The following is a 21,439-nucleotide window of genomic DNA, read 5'->3' on the forward strand; positions in this document are numbered from 1 at the left end:
CTGTTAAATGCCAAATATATAAGAATAAAGCAAATTAATTTAGTGAAGTTTGTATTACTTCTTTCACTGAGAAACTGTATGAATACTTTAATTATCTCTCTGTGGATTTCCAATACTCTTTGTAAACTATAGCAAATACTTAAATAGCCATTTTCCAACTTCTGGTATTAAGCTAAACAAACAAAAGAGCTGAAATACAAACTCTATGTACAGAGACTTACTCAAATATGATCAAGAAACTTCAAAAGAGAACACAAATATTCACAGTGACAGTTAGGTTTCTGTATTTAGTATCTTACCTAAATGAGGAATATCCATTTCAACTCCATCGCTGAAAAGTGGAGTTTTCAACCAATAGGCTGTATCTTGCTCCTCAGGGGACACTGGAGGTCCTTGAAGCATGCCACCAAGACACCGCCCAATAAGTAAAGCTACAGTTCTCTCTAGATCTACAAGCCATACCCAAGACTGGGCAGGCTGTGGTAAGGACACTCCAGCAGGATCAATTAATTCAGGTCCACCTAGAAGCATTAGCAATGAATCACTAAATCCGTCATTGTTGCCCTGATGTTAAAGCCAACTCCAAAATTAGTAAAATTAACTGCAGGTCTTGTAACATTTCCCAGTTAATAACAATTGATTTGCCCCTCTTTGTCAACAACTTGTAAACTAAAGGAAAAGCAACTAGGACAGACTGATCACTTCACATTTCAAACTGATCAGCAGCAGAAGACACAACCATCCATGACACAGAAGCTCATTCTCAAAGTTTAAATTAGGCGTGTTCAACACACAGATCACACGCAGCCTGAGACAGCTAATAATGCAGCCTGCCCCGACAACATCATGGTGGTGGCTCTTCCCTGCCAAGCAGCCCCAGGCACACATCCACAACTCAGCAACAACCAAACCATCAGTGTGCTACTAGCACTGTCTCAGCTGAAACCAGGACAAGGGAAGGGCACAGTGTGGTGCTAACTCCATGTCTTGTGCCCACCACATCCACTCAGTCAATGTCTCCTATATTGCTCTTGCATTCCCAAAGACATCAGCATACATTCCAGGCTGCACAGTAAAGAGATCTGCCCACAGCTCAAAATATTTCACAGTAAGATACACTTCAGAATTTAAAACTGAGATGCAGTAAGACACTATGCTTAAAAAAGCAGTTTTTAATAGAAATTAAGTCTTCCACTATAAAAAGTGATATCACAGAGTCATCATCAAACCGTTAAGGTTGGAAAAGACCTCTGAGTTCAGCAACTCCAACCACTGACCCATCCCCACAATGCCCAGTAAATCATATCCCTAAGTGTTATATTTCCACATTTCATAGAATCATTAAGATTGGAAAAGACCACTAAGATCATCTAGTCCATATTTTAAAGCACTTGGTACGGCTGTAGGCATGAGGTTGCCAGAAGCATGAGACCTAATTTGGGGTAGGATTACAAATTCTGCACCACAGTTTTATTTGGATAAGGTGAAGCCCAGCACCCCTGGGGCACTGCTCAGCTCTCAGCAGGACTGACATCTGCTTGGGCTGCAGGATGAGTCACAGGGACAACAGACAGCAGGACAAGGCCATGTCGCTTCCCATCTGCTGCCACTCACAGCTCAGAGCCAGCAGTAAACAGAGCTGCCTCCTCCAAATGCAGCCTTGAGGACATACTAAGGACGTGTTCATCTGCCCTACAGGCCTCCAGCTGGTCAACAAACAACAGAAAACACCTTTCCACCAACCTAGAATATGCTATTCTTTATCATTCATATTAGAGGTGTGTTATTTATTACACTTACCATGAAGTGGCCACTGCAACTCTTGATCTTCTAGAAGTGCTGCAGCAGGTAAGAGTCTATTGAGACGATCCAGAGGTGGCAACAGATCTAGCAGATAACTGAGCAAAGGCCGAGCTACTGACACAGGCAGTAACAATAAAGAGTTGACAATCTGAGACAGCATACTACCAGCTGCAGACACATAAATTACATCTACAAAGAATAAAAAACAACCCCTAATTAGAATCTGGAATTGAATTGTATTATAGGCACAAAAAAATAAGTCACAAAGAATGGCACAAAAATACCTCAGATGTCTCAGTACGTCTCAAAAGCAAATTCTGAATTGGAGAATTTATTTAATAACCATAAATACATTCCATATTTTCCTTCTGCACTTTTCAGCAATTAAAAAAACTGTTTGTTAAAAAATAGTTACCTAAACCAAATATTACTGAAATAATAAGAGATTTTTTTTGTGTGTTTCCCTATATGCTAAATGTCTTAACAAAAACATGAACTTGATGCTATGCTTAAGTAACGCAACTAACCTCTTTCTTTGAAGAGACTTGAGATGCTTATATTGTGCAGGTGTGAGGAAAATAAGGTTATTATTATTCTAATCTAAACAAACAAGAACTGTTCTAAGCTGCCAATCCTGCCATAGCTCATTTTTTTCATGAACATTTACCTCTCAATTTTTCCCCAACGCTACCATTCCAAGAGCTTTCCTTAAGCAGAGTCGCAGAACGAGAATAGATGTCTGTAGCATGAGGCAATAGAAGCTGAAGGTGCTTATGAAGCAGTGCCACACTGCTGGAATTCTAGAAGAAAATAAGCATCAAATATAAATATACAAATATACATAATATACAAATATACATAATAATATGCAAATATTGAAGGAGTTCATTATTTCTATCAGTTTTGTTTTCAAATACTCAGAAAATGTTGCATAGCAATTGTTAACATTCTGATACTCGTGCACATTGAGGCAGTTTTTCTCCCTTTAAAATACAGACAAGGATACATACTTCACTAACACTGTTGATGTGACAAAAAGCCAGCAACTGTTTCTGCAGTGAACATAAAAGCTCATGAAGATGAGCAGGTTGGCTGTTTTCTGATGATGATGCACCCAGTAAAAATTTATCACTGTTCTTCTCCAGTTCTCCAAAGGCTTGATCCTATTTAGACAAAAGGGAAAGAAAAAAACAAACCTCACTCTCTTGAAGAAGCTTTTTTACTTTCAACTACTGAGAATTATTATTAGTAACTAATAAAAACTAGATAAAATAAACTCACTCTTCACTCTGACCCCCAAGTCATACTGTGTTCAAATAAGTAATATTTCTTACAATACCTAAATGTTTTAGATCAGAAACCTTCCTAGCATCATCTAGGATGGCAATATGAGGAGCAGAAGGCAGGTGGCTGCTTGACCTCCTTGCAAATTCTATGGTAAAAATGGAGTTGGTTTCAAGTAGAAAACTGAAAGTAGCTGGATGTGTATGACTGCTGGACATCCACAGAACAGAACTAGAAGTTACCAACCCTAACCCTCAGCATACAGGGGTAGTATGCTGGAGAAGTAAACAGCTCTGACTTCTTTTCTCCATTATATTTTACTGGCTAGTTGAATAAAAAGGTGAGAGAGTCATCAATTGCACTTATGCTCCCCTTAACTGTTCATCAGCCAACACTATTCTACAGCTAAGAACAATAACGTATTTGACACACTACAATAAGATGGCTGACCCGTACTTGATGAACTACTGTAAAGCAGATTGCTCGGTGTCAAGTTAATCAAACAGACTTACATTCCCAGCTTCTTTCTTTGATTGCTGGCATTGTGCTGATATAAAAGGATTCCATAAAGCAATCTTGATGTGCTACCTTGTATCTTCCAAAAAGATTTGCAGCCACAAGTAACACAAATAGGTACTTCTCTCTGATATGAAATCAACTACATTTATCTAAGCCAAGTTAAACAAAAAATACCACTACAAGATCATTAGACTGATAATATTAGAAGTAGCCAATTACTTTTAGTCCTCTTCCAGACAGAGATACATATATGGCACTGCTGCTTTAGATAAACCAAAAGAATACCATTTTCTGGAAGCGGGAAAGAACTTCTAAACATTCTAAATATTCAAAATTCATTACCACCGTAACAAAAATTAACTACAAAGCCACAACATACTGTATAAAATCCCAGATTTCTTAGAAGAGTCTTCATTAAGATTTCAGCTAGATGAGTATCTGGATGGCTGCTCTGGACACTGTATGTTTGATCAGAGAGATTTCCATAGCTGATGCATAATGAGGAAGTTTCTGTGGTATCAGACGGTGAGCTATAGCCAAGTAAAGAAGCCACATGGGTGTGATCCTGCAAGCTTGTCAAAATAATATCCAGTTGCATTCTCTGGGGAAAAGGAAAAGAAAGAAGAGTTCAGAACCAATAAGCGTGTTGTTCGTTTAGTCAAAATAACAAAATAATACTAAAAAGGCACTGGAGTTCGAACACTATTTTTGTGTCTTATGGTAAAATTGTTAATCTGGAGGATTTTACCAATGAAATGCAAATGCTGGTGTTTTTTTGTTTGTTTGTTTTTCTGCATGCCTTCAATGCCAGAAAATAGATTAAACCTTTGAATTAGATAACTATACCCAGTAAAAATCTAAGATCAACAGAATGAAATGATACACCAGACCAATGCATTCTTTACTTATTCAGAATTATGTATGTTTTATGGTCTTTTTTTTTTTTTTTTTTTTTTTTTAAACAAATTTATTATTCCAATTCTAGGAAGAAGGAAAGGGATAAAAAGCATGACAGGTATAGATTAGACCTGCAAAAGAGGCAGCAGATACAGAGTGATGGCCTTTCATTTCAGTAGCGCTCGTTGAATTAAAGGACAAATAGCACTCTGTAAGACCCAACCTGTTCTACTTCTTTGGGGCTTTTAGTTTGCACAAGTACAAATCAGAAATGTTCAGAAAATTAGAATCAGAAGATTCCTCTTCATAGCTTCAGTATCAGCATTAATCAGGATGTTATCTACAGAACTGAATAACGGGTACTCTTTATTTTTTAACTTGTGACTACTGCAGAGGCTTCAGCTCCTAATGCCATAAAGAACAAGAACAGATGCTCCTTATTTCCTTCCACTTGGAGGGTAGTTGGCAAGTCTCCTGATCTGTGAAAATTCCTGGTCTTTGCATTCATCAAAAAAGGGGAAAAGTTACAACCCACTAATATTTGCAAAGTAGAATGAAATCCATGTAGGACAAACATTATACTTCATAGAAAACAGTTGTTCCTGTTACCACAATCTAGAAACTCATTTGGCCAGGCTACAGAGTTAAAGTAGGGCTTTTCAATGCATTTCATCAGTAACGTGCTAGCTTCACTGTTCAAAATCCCACACTGATCCTGTGGAAGAATAGACAGCATTGCTTTCAAAATACAGCATGCTATTCCCTTGACCATACCTGTCCTTTTGACAAGCTTTCCCATCTATCAGGACCCTGGGGTAGAAGAGAGTGTAGCAATTCCATTCTCTCACGCAGAGGAGGAAGTAGCATAGTTGCTCCTACTGAGAGAGTCTCTATTACAACCTGTAAGTAAAGCAGCAGAAAATACTTCTTGGATAGAGGAAAAAAACAATCAGTGTGACTGCAGCTTTAAAAAAACTCACACAGTACATGACACACGTAATGCATCCAGAACAGATACTGGATTTCATTTGACATCAGGCTTCTAATACAAACTAGCAAATTCATCTTTTATTCCAGGATGTAAATGTACACAGTACACTTCAGGAATTCAATTAGTCCAACATATCGTCACATTTGAAGATGTTTGTGAATTGCCATTAGGCAAATCTTTCTCATTGATAACAGCTTCAGTATCAGTCTTACAAGGAACAGCTGAGGGAACTGGAATTATTTAGCCAGGGGAGATCTTATTGTTCTCTATAAATGTCTGAAAGGAGGCAGTGGTGAGGTGGGGTGTTGGCCTCTTCTGAGTCAGTAGTGACAAGAGCAGGCAGAATGGCTTCACATTGCAACAGGTAGATTCAGGTTAAACATTAGGAAAAATGTATTATCTGACAGAGTGGTCAAGTGCTGGAACAAGCTGCCCAGGGAGGTGGCGGAGTCACCACCTCCAGAGGTGCTCAATAAATGCTGAGCATGGCTTAGTTGGACATGGTTTAGTGGGGAAGTATTGGTAGCAGGTGGATGGTTGGACTCGATGATCTTAGAGGTCTTTTCCAACCTTGATGATTCTATGATTCTCTGAAAACTGAACAACTGGCTCTATATCTGAAATTCACAGTTCTCATGTATGTAAAACTACTTTCATAGCTCTATTCAGTGGTTTTCCACCTTGCTACGAGTTAAGTGTTCTGTTCTAAATAATTCAGTCCCATATAACATTTTTAACCCACAAACTCAAGCTGAGGATGTAAGTTATTTCTTTATGGGGGCCACCAAAATATTAAATTTATACTCTTGCTGAATTGGGCATATAATCCATACAATACAGCACGCTGTTCTATTTCATTTAAGCACAATGCAAAAGGTATTTGACTACTAGTAAACGGAAGTAACTAATTAACTACACAGCATAATTTCTTCAAAGCTGGTAAAACATGCACAGAGAAACTAGAGACTGATTCTGTAAAGCTCAAGTATCTGTAATTACAACCAGTTTCCATTATCTATACTCCTTCCTCATGTTAATTATCCCATAACCTGAAAGCTTAAGCCTTATCATTACAAGCAATAATAATTCAAACATTAGGAAGAAAAAAAAAAAAACAGCATACAGAAATTCTTAAGTAAACATTTTCCACTGGTTTTCAGATTATGAAACAGTGATAGTGATTAATTTCTCAACTGTAATGAATAGAACTGTATCCACCAGAGTGTCACGTCTACAAAGTTAGTGAGAAATTTCTAATATCACACTTAAAAAAAAAAGAAAAAAGCTATGAAGTAAAAAGTAGATTTTTTTTTCTTTTTAATGTGAACGAAGTATTACTTACTTCTTGAATTTCATCAGGGACAGAGGAGTCCATCAGTCTAAACAATAAATTTCGAAGAGGCCCCGCCTGCCGGCCAAGAATACTGGTAGCTACACCTCCAGCCAGTGCAAGTGCAAGATGATTTGACAGCAACTTCAGGCACAATTTAAGAAAACTGTGATGCTCCCTGTAAGAAATGCAGCAGCATTCATATTTTTTGCAGTTAGCCTTACTCATCCTCACTGAATGCGCACTAAGATTTTCATTGATTGTATTTAAACTGTTTAGGAAGTAATAAATGTAATCTTCTCTCATTATATTTAGAAATGAAACCACCAGATTAAAAACAAAAAGTGGGGGTACTAATTTCTTGTCATCCTTCTTGAAAATTTTTATTTTTATTTTGCAGGAAGAAAAATTTCTTAAGAATCTCTGATGCTTGCAGGTGTCTGTGAGGAAGCATTCATGCTTTTGTAATTTAGAGTACTGCAACTAAAACACCACTTTTTGTGTAAAAGCTTCAAATCTGGAAAGCTGTAACAACTGGTGATTTGTCAAGAGATTGTTCCAGTCAACATGGTACTACTGAGATGGGCTTAGCTTGTTACACTTGATTTTCTGACTCACTTTCCAGAAGAAAGGAATGAAGGAATAGGCACTTCTTGAGTATTCTTTTCAAGCCTTCCAAAGCGATACCACCTGGCTACTATTTGTAACAAGTAGCTTCCATTTTCGAAAACTGAGTATCTAAACTGAGTATCTAACAACCCATGTTGTGACGATGATGAAACATCTCAACCCACCTACAACTAACTCACTGTCTATATATCTGAAGCAAACTGATGAAACTGTGCTACTATAATTTATTGCTAAGTCCCACAAACAAATTTGTTCCTGAAAAAGATGGAACCAACCTTCTACATTTTGTTCATTCAGATGGAAAACAATTATGTTTCTCTAAATAACGTGAACAAAGGAAGGCACACATGACCTTTAAGAGATCTTTCAAACATTCTAAATGACTCCTACTTCTCTAGAGGTGATCAGAGACCTTGAGCTCCAAAAGTAGGAAGAAACAGCCCAACCTCACATGCTAAAATTGCTTGTAGAAAAATATTCTGATTCTGATTTAAAGGTTACAAAAATGTGCAGGTGTTATATATACCTTGATGAAGGAAAAGGAAGAGGGGGAATTTCACTGTTAATTTTGTCACAATAGTGTTCAAGAAAAGAACGAAGATGTGAAAAGGTACTTTCTTCAAGGTCTACACAATAGGGTCTGTGCCATGCCACAACTTGCCTGGAATCAAAAATAAAAATAAGTTAATTAGCAAAAATATTCCAATATTCCAGTTTAAGCAGATTGAAGTGAGCGCTTGAGCTTATTGACTTGATTTTTTTTCTTCAACTAATATGACAAACCTGATTCTTGCAGGCAACATATGCTCTTTTTTTTCCTGTAGATATCTTCACAAATGAAACATTTTTCATTCTTAAACATTTACCGCATCGTAAGTATAAAACCATCAAATTGGTGCAAAAGCTGATACATTCCCACAAAACTGTTTTAGTACAAACTCTAGATTATAAAGAGGTTTTGATGAAATACAGGGAGAATTCAAAGGAGGCAGCAGTCCCACTTGGTACTGCTTGAGGCTCAGAATTTTCCTCAACTGACTTTCCAACCATAGCTCCCATTAAAACAGGACATATTGAAACTCTGAATTATCTTCCAAACCTTAGAAGAGTTTCTCTATTCCTTTTTATTAGTCCATACATAAGTCTGAGGTTTATCAGTCCACTGTAATCGCTTGATCATGCCTTTGCTGCAAAGTATTATGTCAGGTACTGCACATTAATTACTAAATCATGTACTTAGGTAACTGTTTTCAGTTCATCTTAACACGTAAATACTTAGAAAGTTATTATGAAGTTTAAATCTATGCCTAATGACTTATCCGAATTTATGTATTTCCCAAAGTCTTATGCTTTGTTGCCTCGTTAAGCTGAAAGAAACTACATAAACTGCAGAACATGCCATCAGAAACACAAAATGAAGAAATACTGAGTTTTCTCACTGTCTGACTTGATGATTTTCAGTAAACTGGTCTTACTTCTGTCTAACAGCAGATAACAGATCTTAAATTAAATGTACTAATATCCATATTATTTGTGCTGCTAAGCTATTACTTCTTATGAACTTCAACAGTTCGAAAATAACAATAGGAAAGAGAAAGAGAAATTAAAGAAATTCTTCAGCCCAAAACATTACAAGCAGAACACTTCAAATGCATTAATGCCTTCAGGAAAGTATTACATGTATCCAAAGGGTTACTATATATTTAAATATGTATATATCCAAGTGTCACCATTACCTGTCTCTTGGAAGAGCTGTCCAGGCAAGACTATGAGAGGTTCCTGCTGAAATTTGCTGAATTGAAACTCCATCTAAACCACTGACTTTCTTCGGTTTGGTAATGGGACCAGTAGAGTTTCCCTGACCACACTGCCCCATTGAATTGTTACCCCAAGCATAAACTTCATTATCTATAATTGTAAATAGAGCAGAAAACAGAAGCTGATATACAACCGTTTCTGATCAAAAAGAATGATTACATATCTTCACACTTAATTCATTTTTACCATGTGAAAGTGCCAAACAGTGACTGTCACCAATTGAAATATCAACTATTCTCGTAGCAGCCAGTTCCTCAATAAGTTTGGGTCTGAGAGCAGTCGCCTCAGAAGAGCCACAGCCAAGGCATGCACCACAGCCCCATGCATAAACCTAGAGCAAACAAACCACAAAATATCAGCATCAAATTTGTACTAATGGAGATCATCAGCGATGTACTGGATAATCACTTTCACAATAATTGAAATTATGTTTTCAAAAAAACACGCAGATTACTTTCATCGCTTACATACATTTAATATAATCTACACTGACTGTCCCCAAACACTCAGATTTCAGGCTACAGAGCAGATCAGCTGGGAATACTGTTGCAAGAGGAGAAACTACTACAATAAACTTCAGCATTCTCGATCCACACTCTGAGAACACATTCTCTTTGAATCATGGTGAGGTGGGAGTTCAGCTAGGTTACAAGTGCAGAAAGGTTTATTGTATATGCATATACACCCAGGATCCTGTTTACCAGCTAACATTTATCACAAGACTCTCCTGCATTTTTCTGGATTAGAAACACAACAGTCTACACATGTATCCTAAAACATTTTAAGATACTACTACACTATTTAATCACATTAGTTGGTTAACACATTAAAAATTGATAGCATTTTGTTGCTTTTTGCTTCCTGAATCTAATTTGGTTTTGAACTGGTTACATTTCTTAATCTAAAATAATTATTTCCGGTGGCTAACGAAGACTCTTGGGATGTGTACTTTTGCTTGACTCTGCAGAACGTTCTGAATAACTCTGGCCTTTTAGAATCTCAGTACTTTTAGTGAGTCTCATGTCAGGAGCCTTACACCAGCATTCATGAACTAGCTGTACATTTCCTCAACAGCCAAAATGCTGAAATAAACCCAACCTCTCAAATATCAAGTGCCATTGTTTGAGTGAAATCTTATTTTTGCCTACCTGTCCTGTTGATGTTAAGGCAAGTGAAGACTGGCTCCCAGCACAAACCTTTCGAATAAACATTCCTTGCAAGGCCTCTATAACTTTAGGTTTATATACTCTGTTTGTATCACCATGACCAAGTTTGCCTAAAAAAAAAAGGAAAAATTACAAGTGGAAAGAATTTTTAAGATATAAATGGTGACAACTGGGAGTACCAAAAAAAGAATTATTTAGATTTCTAAAAATGTCAGGGTGTATTTTTAAAATCAACACATAAAAGTGTTCTTATAAAATGTGTTTTCTTTCAAATACAACAGTTACAGACTTTAGGAAATATGTCTTTATTATGGTGTACTTATACCTACCATTATCTCCTCCTCCAAATGACCATACTGTTCTGCCGTCTTTGGACAGAGCTATCGTGTGTGAACTGCCACAGGAAACCTCTCCTACATTGCTAATATCTTTTACTAAAGTCGGAATGTTGCGGCTGTTGCTGTCACCGTGACCTGAAGAAAGCAGAAAAATTTATTTTCTTTTTGTGAAAATTCCTATTCTGCTCTGTAATTCCAGCAACGTTTTGCAAAGCCCATATAAACTGGAGTCCTCAGAGAAGACAATTTTTGCCAACTTTTTGGAAAGAGATCTGCAGATAGGTTAACAAACATTTAATTTGTATAAGAGAAATGGCAGAGCACTTGTTCATACCGTACCACCACTAAATCACAGAACTTTAGAACCTACTTTAAAAGAAATAAAAAGAATTACTAGTATAACTGCCTTTAATGTTAGTTCTTTGGGTAGTTATACTTCTTAACACTGGGCAGCAAGCAGCCTGAACAGCGTAAGGAATCTAAAATAATGGCACATTCTTTCTTCTGCATAAATACTGCACAAATAAAATCAGTGGATAGCTACAGATCACCCTTTCTGCAGAAGCCTAATACCCTTAACTGATAGAATGTGAGCAGGTTCCTGTGCCTTAACTGAATGCTACTTCTTAGCTGTGCACTGGAACCCATCACTGCATAGTTCAAACTACATTAAGGATGTAAAAAAACAACACATTAACTTAAAACTCAGTGAAACTTCTTGCCCTCTAACCTAGTGTCCTTTGTCTAACAGCAGGGAAAGGCTCCAAACTTCTATTGTTTTCCCTTAAAATCTGTAACAGCCTACACTGTAAAACAACATCCCCTCCATCTTTTGTCCCCAGCACAGCTACTTGCACTTAGCCCTCCACTGGGAGATCATGACATTCAAATCAAAGAGAACAGAAAGGAACTAAAGCCCCACTTGAAAGCAATTTCCTGCACAAAATCATCTGGTTTAACAGAAACTGTTTGGGAAGGGTGGTTTTATACTAGGCATGCAAAATGTATAGCAGAGATAATGAAATAGATGGGAGCGAACTTAAGAAAAAAAAAAGAAGAAATATTGACTTTATTGTTTCAGTTAAATTTAACTTAAGTGTATTAAGGTAAAATGACATAAAGCCATTTTGGAAAACTGAATGTCAGTTTTCCTTATTGGTATCACGTTATAATCGATTATAATCGAAGACTTGATATCTTTTGTCAGTTATTCAGCACTGTCCAAAGACCCATCCTACTATCACTAGACCACGTCCATCTAGAATTCTGGTTTATTTTACATGTCTACTGTATACACTTAAGAGGCAATGACTGTCGTATACAGTCTTATAAATGAAAGGTAACTTTTCCCAGAAAAAGAATAACAGAAGATTTATGAAATTATCTGTATGGATTTTTGCCTCTATACACACATACATCCACATGTGCATATATAAGTGTGTTTAGAGGGGATGCTAAGAAAAAAGGGGAAAGATATGTACAGTATCATGACTAGATGCAGAAATTCTCCCAAAAGCACTTCACGGTATTTCAGGATTACCTAATCTCCCAAAGTCTCCTTCTCCCCATGTATACAGCTCTCCATCTTCTGTAACAGCAGCACTGTGTCTGTATCCAGCTGACACACATACAACAACCTACATTACATACAAAAAGAAAAATATTTTCATACAAATTGTATAAGAATTTTGAAAGCTTATACAAGTCTACTCTAAGAAGGAATTTGTGTACATCTGTCTCTTCACTTATGTAGAGCAAGTACACATTTAAATTTACCTTCACTAGCTTTATCATTTAGCACTTTATAAGCAGAAAACAGTAGAGGCAAATTATCTGTAAAATAGTCATGACTTATTTATCAAACAAATTTAACATAAAAACAACAGCAGCAGAGAGAAGCAAAAGCAGATGTCAGAAACATTGGCCAAAACATGGACAGAAAGGGAAAAGAAGGCCTTTTAGGACAGCACAACTGAAACCACTAAAAATCTGCATATGAGATTGTCGTGATGTTGCAGCTAACAACAACAGTGCTCTTCTGGAATGTCGCTGCAGTTCAGCACAAACGAGTACACAAGAGTTGAGAACGTGAGAAACTTTACCAACAATGCCACTGCTGAAATCACAAGCCCAAAGGCAACCAACAAATTGAAGTGCTTGGCTGAAACATCCGACTTCAAAGAAAAGTTAAATAAAACACAGAATCTTGAGGTCTTACACATTCCAAATGTTACACAATATCTTAACTGAGCAGACCAAAATGAGGTGTGCATCTATGAAAGTCATACCTTTCCTTGCAGCGGGCCCTGAATGAGTTTGGGATATTTCTGAGTTGAACTGTTTCCATGTCCCAGTTTTCCATAGTCACCATCACCCCAGCTGAAGACTTCTCCTTCCGTTGTAAACGCCAGTGTGTGCCCATCAGAGCCTTTTGAAGATGACACTTTCTTAATAGATCTATGAGGCTCAAAAGTCAGTTTTTTCAAAGTGGACTGGTTATTGGAATCCCCCAGTCCCAGTCTCCCATAGCTGCCTTTACCACAGGCTCTGACAGAGCCATCTGTAGAAATTACAAAAGTGCAATACTGTCCAGCTTCAATCTATAAACAAAAAGGATAAAAGAGTATTTAGGAAAAATAAAAGGTAAATCATCCATCTGTAGGTCAAAAAGTATGTATTTTCAAACAGGATATCATTTTGCTTTCCATAACCCTTTCCTGTAGTGCAGTGAAAAAAATTAAGGAGAATTTGTGGAGTTCAGCAAGCAATAAAATCAAAATAACTGAAAAATATTTTATGAGGAATTTTTTCTCTTTACGTAAAGGATATAAACGGTCCTTAAGTCATCTTTTTTAATTGCATCTCTTTTACAGACTATAGAACTCAGACTGCTTTCATATCTCTAAAACTCATTAATGGTACTTGATGGTATATTAATGGTATTATCATTAATGGTAGCTTTAAGGGTATATCTTCTAAAGATTAAAAAGACAGAAGTAACTGCCTGATGTCACTCATTTCCCTTCTGTGTATTAGCATTCTGTTTAGGCAGCTCTTTTAAAGGCACAAGTTTGCTTTATGATGCCCGGTCCTGCATTTAACTGGCATAGAACTGTGCAAGTGAAGGCCATGAAAACAATTTCAGAAAATGTATCTAAATTGTCTGTCGATCCCCCAAAATGCTTTTACTTAAGTCAACACTGCAAAGTCAACACAGCAACAGAAAAGCAAACTATCCTGTGTCACGCATCAACAGAAGTGCTAAGCTGCAACTGCAGAATCTGAGAGCAGAAAAAGCATACTGTATATTGATCTTCAGAAAGCTAATTAAGCCTTCTGTGCCTGCAGCTAGCCCTGTTTGGATTTTAAACTAGACATACTTGATGTGAAAAACACCAATGGAAAAGACAATTGAGTATTTAAGGTATCCAAGGGGAAAAAAAAAAAAAAGAAAAGAAAAACCTACAGGCAAGCAAATTCCTCTCCACAAATGCATTTCATTGCAAGTTAGATAATTCAGTCACTCCTGTTACATGGATATCAATTCATGTGTATCATTAAAAGAAGAAACAATCATTTTTCCAGGCAACAAAGAAGTAGTGAAATACTTCAGCATAGTGAGTTGTGTAATTTGATCTGAGAATCATATCCCCATTACAACTTTCACACTTAGTAATAAAACAGTATTTTCCAGCTTCGTACAGTAACTATGAAGCTGGTGAGTCTTACATAATAAAATGCTATAAATATCACCCACCGTCTGTGCATCAGAAAAACTTGGAGCAAGTTTGGGTTGCAATATTTTCTCTTGAGTTCCTTCTACCAGTTGATGACTGCTGTTGCTACCCCAGACATAAACTTCACAGGTTTCAGAAACAATGGGAGCATCACCCGTTTGAATGCTGTCAGGGCTGGCACACGTTCTTGAATAGTCTGACGCCATGCGACAAACCTGTTAAAAAGAGAACTATTACACAGCAGTATTTTCATTTATTTTCCTGTAATACTAGTGACTGATCCAAGTCAAATTCCCTCACTGTAACATAAGAAACATAAACACAAGTTATCACCCTATGTTGTTAACACGTTCAAATAACTTTGTCTCTCTGCATTCTTTTTTCACCCTTTCCTTGCCCACCCCCCCTTCCATTCCAGAATAACTCAGCAGACTGCACTATACACATGCACACGACAGCCAGATGTAATGTGTCATTTCCTTAAAATCAAGATTCGTTTCATGACATACCTCTTCAAATAAACACAGAGCTGCCTCATAAAGAGAACATAAGCCATCGGATGTTCTAGTTGGCTCCCTCCATTGACTTCGATCAGCAGACGATCCCTACAATTTTTAAATGTTACTGTGAGAAAAATATTTCCATAGAGCAACGGTGCAACTGTACAAATTACAGTAGTGATTTGTTCTTAAGTACCTATGTTAGCCACATGCATTTCAGGGAAACAAAAATGTGTCAAACACCAGTTAAACTTTTTAGTTTTTTGTGAAAATATCTGGGTTTACAGTTAATTTATCCTGATACCGTTTTGTTCTAAAACATTTCATTTGTGTTTGTCTGTCTAAATCATAAATTACTAACCACTATTACTCTTCTTTTTACATAGACTCTGCATTTTGGCCCATAACTTTATATCCAGTGAAAAAAAAAACGCACAAAAAACCACAAAAACAACAGCTGAAGTTGCCCATCAGGACATTTAATCCAATGTAGATCCTGCTACCATCCATCAGGCTGGGAAAATCCTGGACTGAATAAATAATTTGATGTGGCAGCTCGCTCCCTTCTTTCCATCTCACAAAAGGCACACAGGCTATACATAAGCATAGGCACACAGCATGCAATGAGTCTGCGATCTGTCTTTCTTCAGTCAAAAGAATGAAACCTAACAGCAAAAAAACTGCTTTCTTTATAATGTTAGTAACAACAGACCGTGTGCAAACAAAGGAGATAATCTGCTACTGGCTAATGTGAGAAGAAAATAGATTATATTTGATTTTAATGGGAATAAGTACTTCAAGGAGTGGGTCCAAGCTAGAATTTCACAGAAGTCTTTCATTAAAACACTCAGCAGTAGTAAAACTACAAATAGCTCAACTCCTTCCTATAAATCTGAATATAAACTGAAACAAACAAAGGATTATTTCTAACTTCCATTATTGTGTGTCTAGAATTTTTTCTATTGTTTTCGAATTCGATTTCAATAGTCTGTGCAAAGCAACTGATTTTCTAACAGCTTATGCATTCTGCATCATCAGCACTCTAAGTGCTGAATTTCCCATTTCTTTGAAATCATAAGACTTTTGGATTTATGTTCATTACTAAGTACTACAAACCTGAGGGAAAGAGTAAGAAATCACCAATTTGGAGAAAAAGTCCTTCCTTGTTACAGTCTGAGCTTACCAGGCAGAAACATACTACAGCTTTCGATTGCATGTTAGGCAATAATGCCATGGTTTTAAAAAGAAGATTCACCAAGGATCAGAAGTAATCATTCAACAGACAAAGCTATTCGTGTGCCTTACTCACAAACAATTCAGCCCATTTTCTTAGGGCATTAATTATTATTGTTTTATTATTTTTTTTACACGTTAAAGAAAATTATTCAGCTAAGAACTACCATACATGGCATTCAGTATTGAGCAACTGTATTAAGAATGCATCTACATTTGCTATGTAGAAAACCTGAGGCTAGTATACCTACCAAAGATCGTCGCATCTGCATTAATATACTCATAAAGCAATCAAAGCTGATCATTCCTTCTGGACTTTGTAGCAACTTGGTTTTCTCCATGGTGTTCACAACAGCTGAAGCATTTAATGCCATTTCTATCCACTCAAGGAGATATCGCAGGGAACCTCGCTGGGCAGCCAAGCCAAGAAGCAATTCAGAAGCTAATCTACGACCTAAAGTGTCGGCCCCAGAGTTCGGAATTGTTACTCCCTTAAGAAATGTTGTTACTTGTGATAAACAGTCCAGCCCCATTGGTGGAATCTTGCTTTCGTTTGCTAAAGATAAAGGTGGTAAAGAGCTCACGACTTCTATTGCAGTATGGATAACATCATTGCAAAGACTGAGGCCAGGTCCCGATGCCGGCATCATCCAACTTTGTCTCAGCAGTGCAAACAACAAGCTTAATCCAGTCCGAACACCCATTTCTATGAGCGCATCTGTGCTCGACCTGGGACGTTCACTGACAGAATGCACATCAGTTGACCCAGAACTGCTTTCTGGAGAATGCTGCTGTTGCTTCACCTTACCCTTATCATGATATTTATTAGAAAGTGCATAGAAGACACGCTGCAATACAAGGAGACGTTTTCGAAGCGCTCCAGCAAATGGAGAGTCTGAGCATACCATCTTAGCCAGTGCCAGCTGGCTGCTAAGAAGGGCATCCAAATAGTGGTCCTGTTCATCACTACTTAGAGATTCCCGCTCAAAATCTGGTAGCTGAGGTCCTTTGAGGCACAGAACCTGCTGAGGCAATGGCACTACTTCTTTATTGCTAACTAACTTAGCATATAAGATAGAAACTCCCTCCCTCGTTGCAATAGATTCACTGTCTTCTGTGATCCAGGAGCTGTTCAGATGTTCAAGCCATTTCAGCTTCACGGGTGGAACCATCGCTGCCATGTTGGTTTACTCTTTTGCCATTAGTCCTAATGATGAAAAAAAGAAAAAAAAAGGTAAGCAAATGCACAACGGTATCTCCTGAATGTACTACTCACAGTAGACCAATTCTTCAGCAAAACAAGCAGCAAAACTTTAATCCCCCATTTTACCAAAGCTCCACCATTTTACAAATACAAGCATGCACAAATCTGGAATTCAGATCCATCCCAGCAGCATAAGGGTAGTATAAAAAGACATTTTGCAGATAATTCTGATCTTCATTTTACACAAGTACATGGACATGCAATTGCCTTAACATGCTGTAAGAACTATAGAGCATTTGTACATTATCTAAATTGATATGCATAAAAGTTCACACAAAGTACACTTAATTCTGCTACGTTCAGTGGAAGTCCATTTCAATCCTTCTTGAAGAAAATTGATCTTTTCAGACAGCAAAACTAAAGACAAAAGCTTCCAAAGAATGCACAAGATTATATACAACTGTGCACGAGTGAACAGAGTATCACTGCAAAGCTTCATTTGCAACAGATACGACTATTAACAAAACACTCAACCTTACAAGCATATTGTAACTCCTGCAGCCACAAGTCATTCTCTTTCCTTTCTTAAGTAAAGTAGATATCTTAAATTCAGTGTCATCATATTAAATAGAAACCAGGACAGGTGGTTCTAAATTACATTACAGTGGGCCACTGAGTAACTCCTCTTCATTCCACGAATAGGATCTTCAGAGCCAAATATCCGTTACTATTCCAAATGAATTCACTCTACTGAATATTATGTATTACGTTATATTAAGGTATTTCACCATGCATGACTTCAATTGTATTCAAAACGTTTAGTATAGACTTTAAGAAAGGAATCACTAACAATAAGGAGATAGAAGGCAATCTCAGAAGCGTGCACTGCTTTAACAGGTCAGCTCAAGCTGGCTGCCAAACCAACCTAACAGCTTTCATCGCTCTTTCAAATCAAAGACATCACTGAATTTGTGTTGGGTTTTTTGTTTGTTTTTTTGTTTTTTATGGCTATTTTATGGAAAGGAAAGCAAAACCAATAATACCCTTATATGGATCCAAACTCAACTAAACATTATAATGAAATTGCTACAAAATTTCTGGAAACCCTATGGTTACACTGCAATCCTCTGCCTCATACCACAAAGCTTTTTTTGGCTAGCACCAGTCCTTAGAATAAACCTCTGTTGTCTTTCACATTACCTGAGTCCAAATCAACACATATACCTGAACAGAAAGATCCCTATTTTCCTTTTTATTCCCTTGAATGACATAGGAGGAACTGAGTTCTACATCAATGGTCAAAACTTCTGTAACAAAACCCATATGTGAAACTCAAATGCTTTAGTATCAACGCACTCACAGACTCAAGGTTAACAGTTAGTTAGAAGGGACTGAATTTTCTTGTTCAGTGTTTAAAATCCTAAAATAAATGATCAAATGGAAAAAATGCACTTTCGCCACTCACAGAACCTCAGACCTTTTTGAACTTTCATCCAAGTTTATCAACCTTCAAACTAAAGTAGTGAGTAGTAAGATTGCTAGCTTGACTTTGAATAGTGAGACACGAAAGCTTATATAATTAAAAACTAAAAATCTCTTCTGTATGTAGAGAACATATCACTGGGAGACCCAAAATGAAGAACGTAGTGACTCACAAAAGGATTATGAGTCATGAGAGAGATCAGATACACACCTGAGCAGAATTAATGAGCAATCCTAGAATGGCTGGACAAGGTTAGGGTATGGGAAGCATTTTTACACAATTTAAAAACACCAATTGGATGCCAGCTGGAATTTATGGCAATCATTTCTCTCACTGAGATCTTGAATGCAATAAAGGCTGACACAGGAACACACAGACTATTCCTTTAGTCCACCTTTGCATAGGACCTAATGAAGAGAAGAGCAGGATTCTGACTTTTTAGCATAGCTAATTAAAAAAACAAAAACCCTAGAAAAACAAGGAAAAAGCTGGTCTAGAAATACAGCATAGAAAAGAAAGGGAGCAGCTAAGTAAATTACAAAAGGGGACCGCAGGCAAATGGGTTTGAAACAATCACAAATGAACTAAGTTTGATTTTAACCAAACCCACACCCAAATACACCATACCCAAGCACAAGGTGCTGCAGGGACCAGTGTCTGCTCTGCGCAGAAGTGCTGCCCTGTGTGAAACACACAAGGCTTGCATCACGACAGCACTTACTACAGCTAAGTTCTAATGTGTTAAAAACTTCAACAAAAAACAAGACAATACTCTGAATTAAGGAGAGGTTTATGCTCTTCGGTAGCCTGAATCCTTCTTGATAGCTAATTTCTAACTAGATTTTAGGTGGATGGAGGAAAACCCTCTGCCACCTAGTGAGAGGACGTGCTTACTACAGCTGTAATGCCTGCAGCGCAATGCATTACACAGAGCAGCTCAGCTATGGAAGGAGTTCCCTGAATCAAGACTCGAGCATTCACTTTATGTTTACTTAGCAGTTAGTCTTCATTCAGAGATTCCAAAACATGTTCACAGAACTCACAAGTGAAAATGCTGCTCTTTTTCCTGAGTACTGAACTGTCTCTGAACATGAAGACTGACGCTTGAATCTTAGCTCTTGTTAGTAACCTGCCTTCCTACAGCAACCTTCAAAAGGTGCTGGTCCATCTTGAGAACAGTATTTGGTTCATCTTGGAAATAACAGGTGACATATAGCCAGATGTACTGACAGCAGAGAACTGATTGGATACGATCCTGAAAATGCTCTCTGAATACCAACGCTCTCGCTGCCACTGTTGACATGGAAGTGCAGTAATTACATATCACTATAACAAGGGCTAGCACAGCTAATCGATAGGGTTTATTTTCTCCAGCTCACGCCTGAGAACTACACATGTAAGGTTTACATCTGCTTCCAAGTGTAGACAAAGGCATCTGGTAAGTGCAGGCAAAAAGAAAACTCTTGACTTTGAAAGACCACATGAACAAACTCAAATGCTCTACTCCTGATGACTACAATGTCAGCTATCGGTGTGGGAGGCACCAATTCTGCAGTGCAGGGCAGCACGTAGCACTACCAACTTCCTAAACAAGATGACGACAGCTTTTTAATGCCTGGCCATAAAGGAAGGCAGAGATACGAGATAAGAAGTAGAGGAAAGAAGTGCTTCTCTTTCACCAGTAGCAGTGCAAGCAAAAATGGCTTCATTCTACATCAAAGAGCTTCATTCAGGTATTCCAACACTGGAACACATAAAATGCTCAATTCACAGTTGCCAAAGCTTTCTGGGTGTTTCTTTTGAGTGCAACCAAAAGATATATCTGAAATTGCAACAAACAATCCTCAAAAACATCCCTTCTGCATTTCAGTACATTTGCTTTATTATTATTATTTTTTAATCTTGAGACTTCAAATAGAGAAAATACCCCTTTCAGCAAGCTGAAAAAAAAAAAAGTTCTCGCAAATCACTGACCAACCACATGTCATTTGTAGCAAATGTTCACATCTTCCAGGTGAGCAGCTTTCCCCATCACATCTCATAAGATCCCCACCTGGAGCACTGAGCCCAGCTCTGGGCTCCCGCACAAGGAGGGCATGGACTTGCTGGATGGAGCACAAAGGGGCCACAAGGATGTGAGAGGGCTGGAAAAGCTCTCCTGAACTGAGAGGCTGAGAGTGCTGGGGCTGTTCAGCCTGAAGAACAGAAGGCTCTGGGGGACCTTCTAATGGCCTGTCAGTGCCTGCAGAGGCCTACAGGAGAGCTGGGAAGTTGTAGTGACAGGACAAGGGATAACAGCTTCAAAGCAAAAGAGGGTAGAGTCAGATTAGTCATCAGAAAGCAAAACTCAGAGGGTGGGGAGGCACTGGCACAGGCTCCCAGGGAAGCTGTGGATGCCCCAGGCCTGGAGGTGTTCAGGTGGATGGACTTTGGGCAACTTGATGGCAGAAGGACTGGAAGATGTTCTCTAAGGTCCCTTTAAACTTAAGCCATTCTTTGATTCTAT

General features: G+C 37.8%; 1 protein-coding gene across 9 annotated transcripts in view; it reads right to left on the reverse strand.

Annotated features, from left to right (window-relative positions):
• HERC1 (HECT and RLD domain containing E3 ubiquitin protein ligase family member 1) overlaps nucleotides 1–21,439 on the reverse strand; it is a 107,763-nt gene that overhangs the window by 58,041 nt on the left and 28,283 nt on the right. For all 9 annotated transcript variants that reach the window (XM_072346006.1, XM_072346011.1, XM_072346010.1 and 6 more), the window contains exons 2-18: nucleotides 16,498–17,453; nucleotides 15,023–15,118; nucleotides 14,534–14,728; nucleotides 13,065–13,376; nucleotides 12,317–12,413; nucleotides 10,768–10,911; nucleotides 10,421–10,548; nucleotides 9,459–9,603; nucleotides 9,191–9,362; nucleotides 7,981–8,115; nucleotides 6,837–7,002; nucleotides 5,278–5,403; nucleotides 3,986–4,207; nucleotides 2,814–2,966; nucleotides 2,471–2,603; nucleotides 1,801–1,992; nucleotides 300–521 (exon numbers count right to left, since the gene is read on the reverse strand). In XM_072346006.1, the coding sequence (XP_072202107.1) occupies nucleotides 300–521; nucleotides 1,801–1,992; nucleotides 2,471–2,603; nucleotides 2,814–2,966; nucleotides 3,986–4,207; nucleotides 5,278–5,403; nucleotides 6,837–7,002; nucleotides 7,981–8,115; nucleotides 9,191–9,362; nucleotides 9,459–9,603; nucleotides 10,421–10,548; nucleotides 10,768–10,911; nucleotides 12,317–12,413; nucleotides 13,065–13,376; nucleotides 14,534–14,728; nucleotides 15,023–15,118; nucleotides 16,498–17,427 (3,568 nt within the window). In that variant the 5' untranslated portion in view covers nucleotides 17,428–17,453. The remainder of the gene's footprint in view (nucleotides 1–299; nucleotides 522–1,800; nucleotides 1,993–2,470; nucleotides 2,604–2,813; nucleotides 2,967–3,985; nucleotides 4,208–5,277; nucleotides 5,404–6,836; nucleotides 7,003–7,980; nucleotides 8,116–9,190; nucleotides 9,363–9,458; nucleotides 9,604–10,420; nucleotides 10,549–10,767; nucleotides 10,912–12,316; nucleotides 12,414–13,064; nucleotides 13,377–14,533; nucleotides 14,729–15,022; nucleotides 15,119–16,497; nucleotides 17,454–21,439) is intronic.

The sequence above is a fragment of the Excalfactoria chinensis genome, chromosome 10 (assembly GCF_039878825.1).
Source record: "Excalfactoria chinensis isolate bCotChi1 chromosome 10, bCotChi1.hap2, whole genome shotgun sequence".
In the NCBI taxonomy this organism is placed as follows: Eukaryota; Metazoa; Chordata; class Aves; order Galliformes; family Phasianidae; genus Excalfactoria; species Excalfactoria chinensis.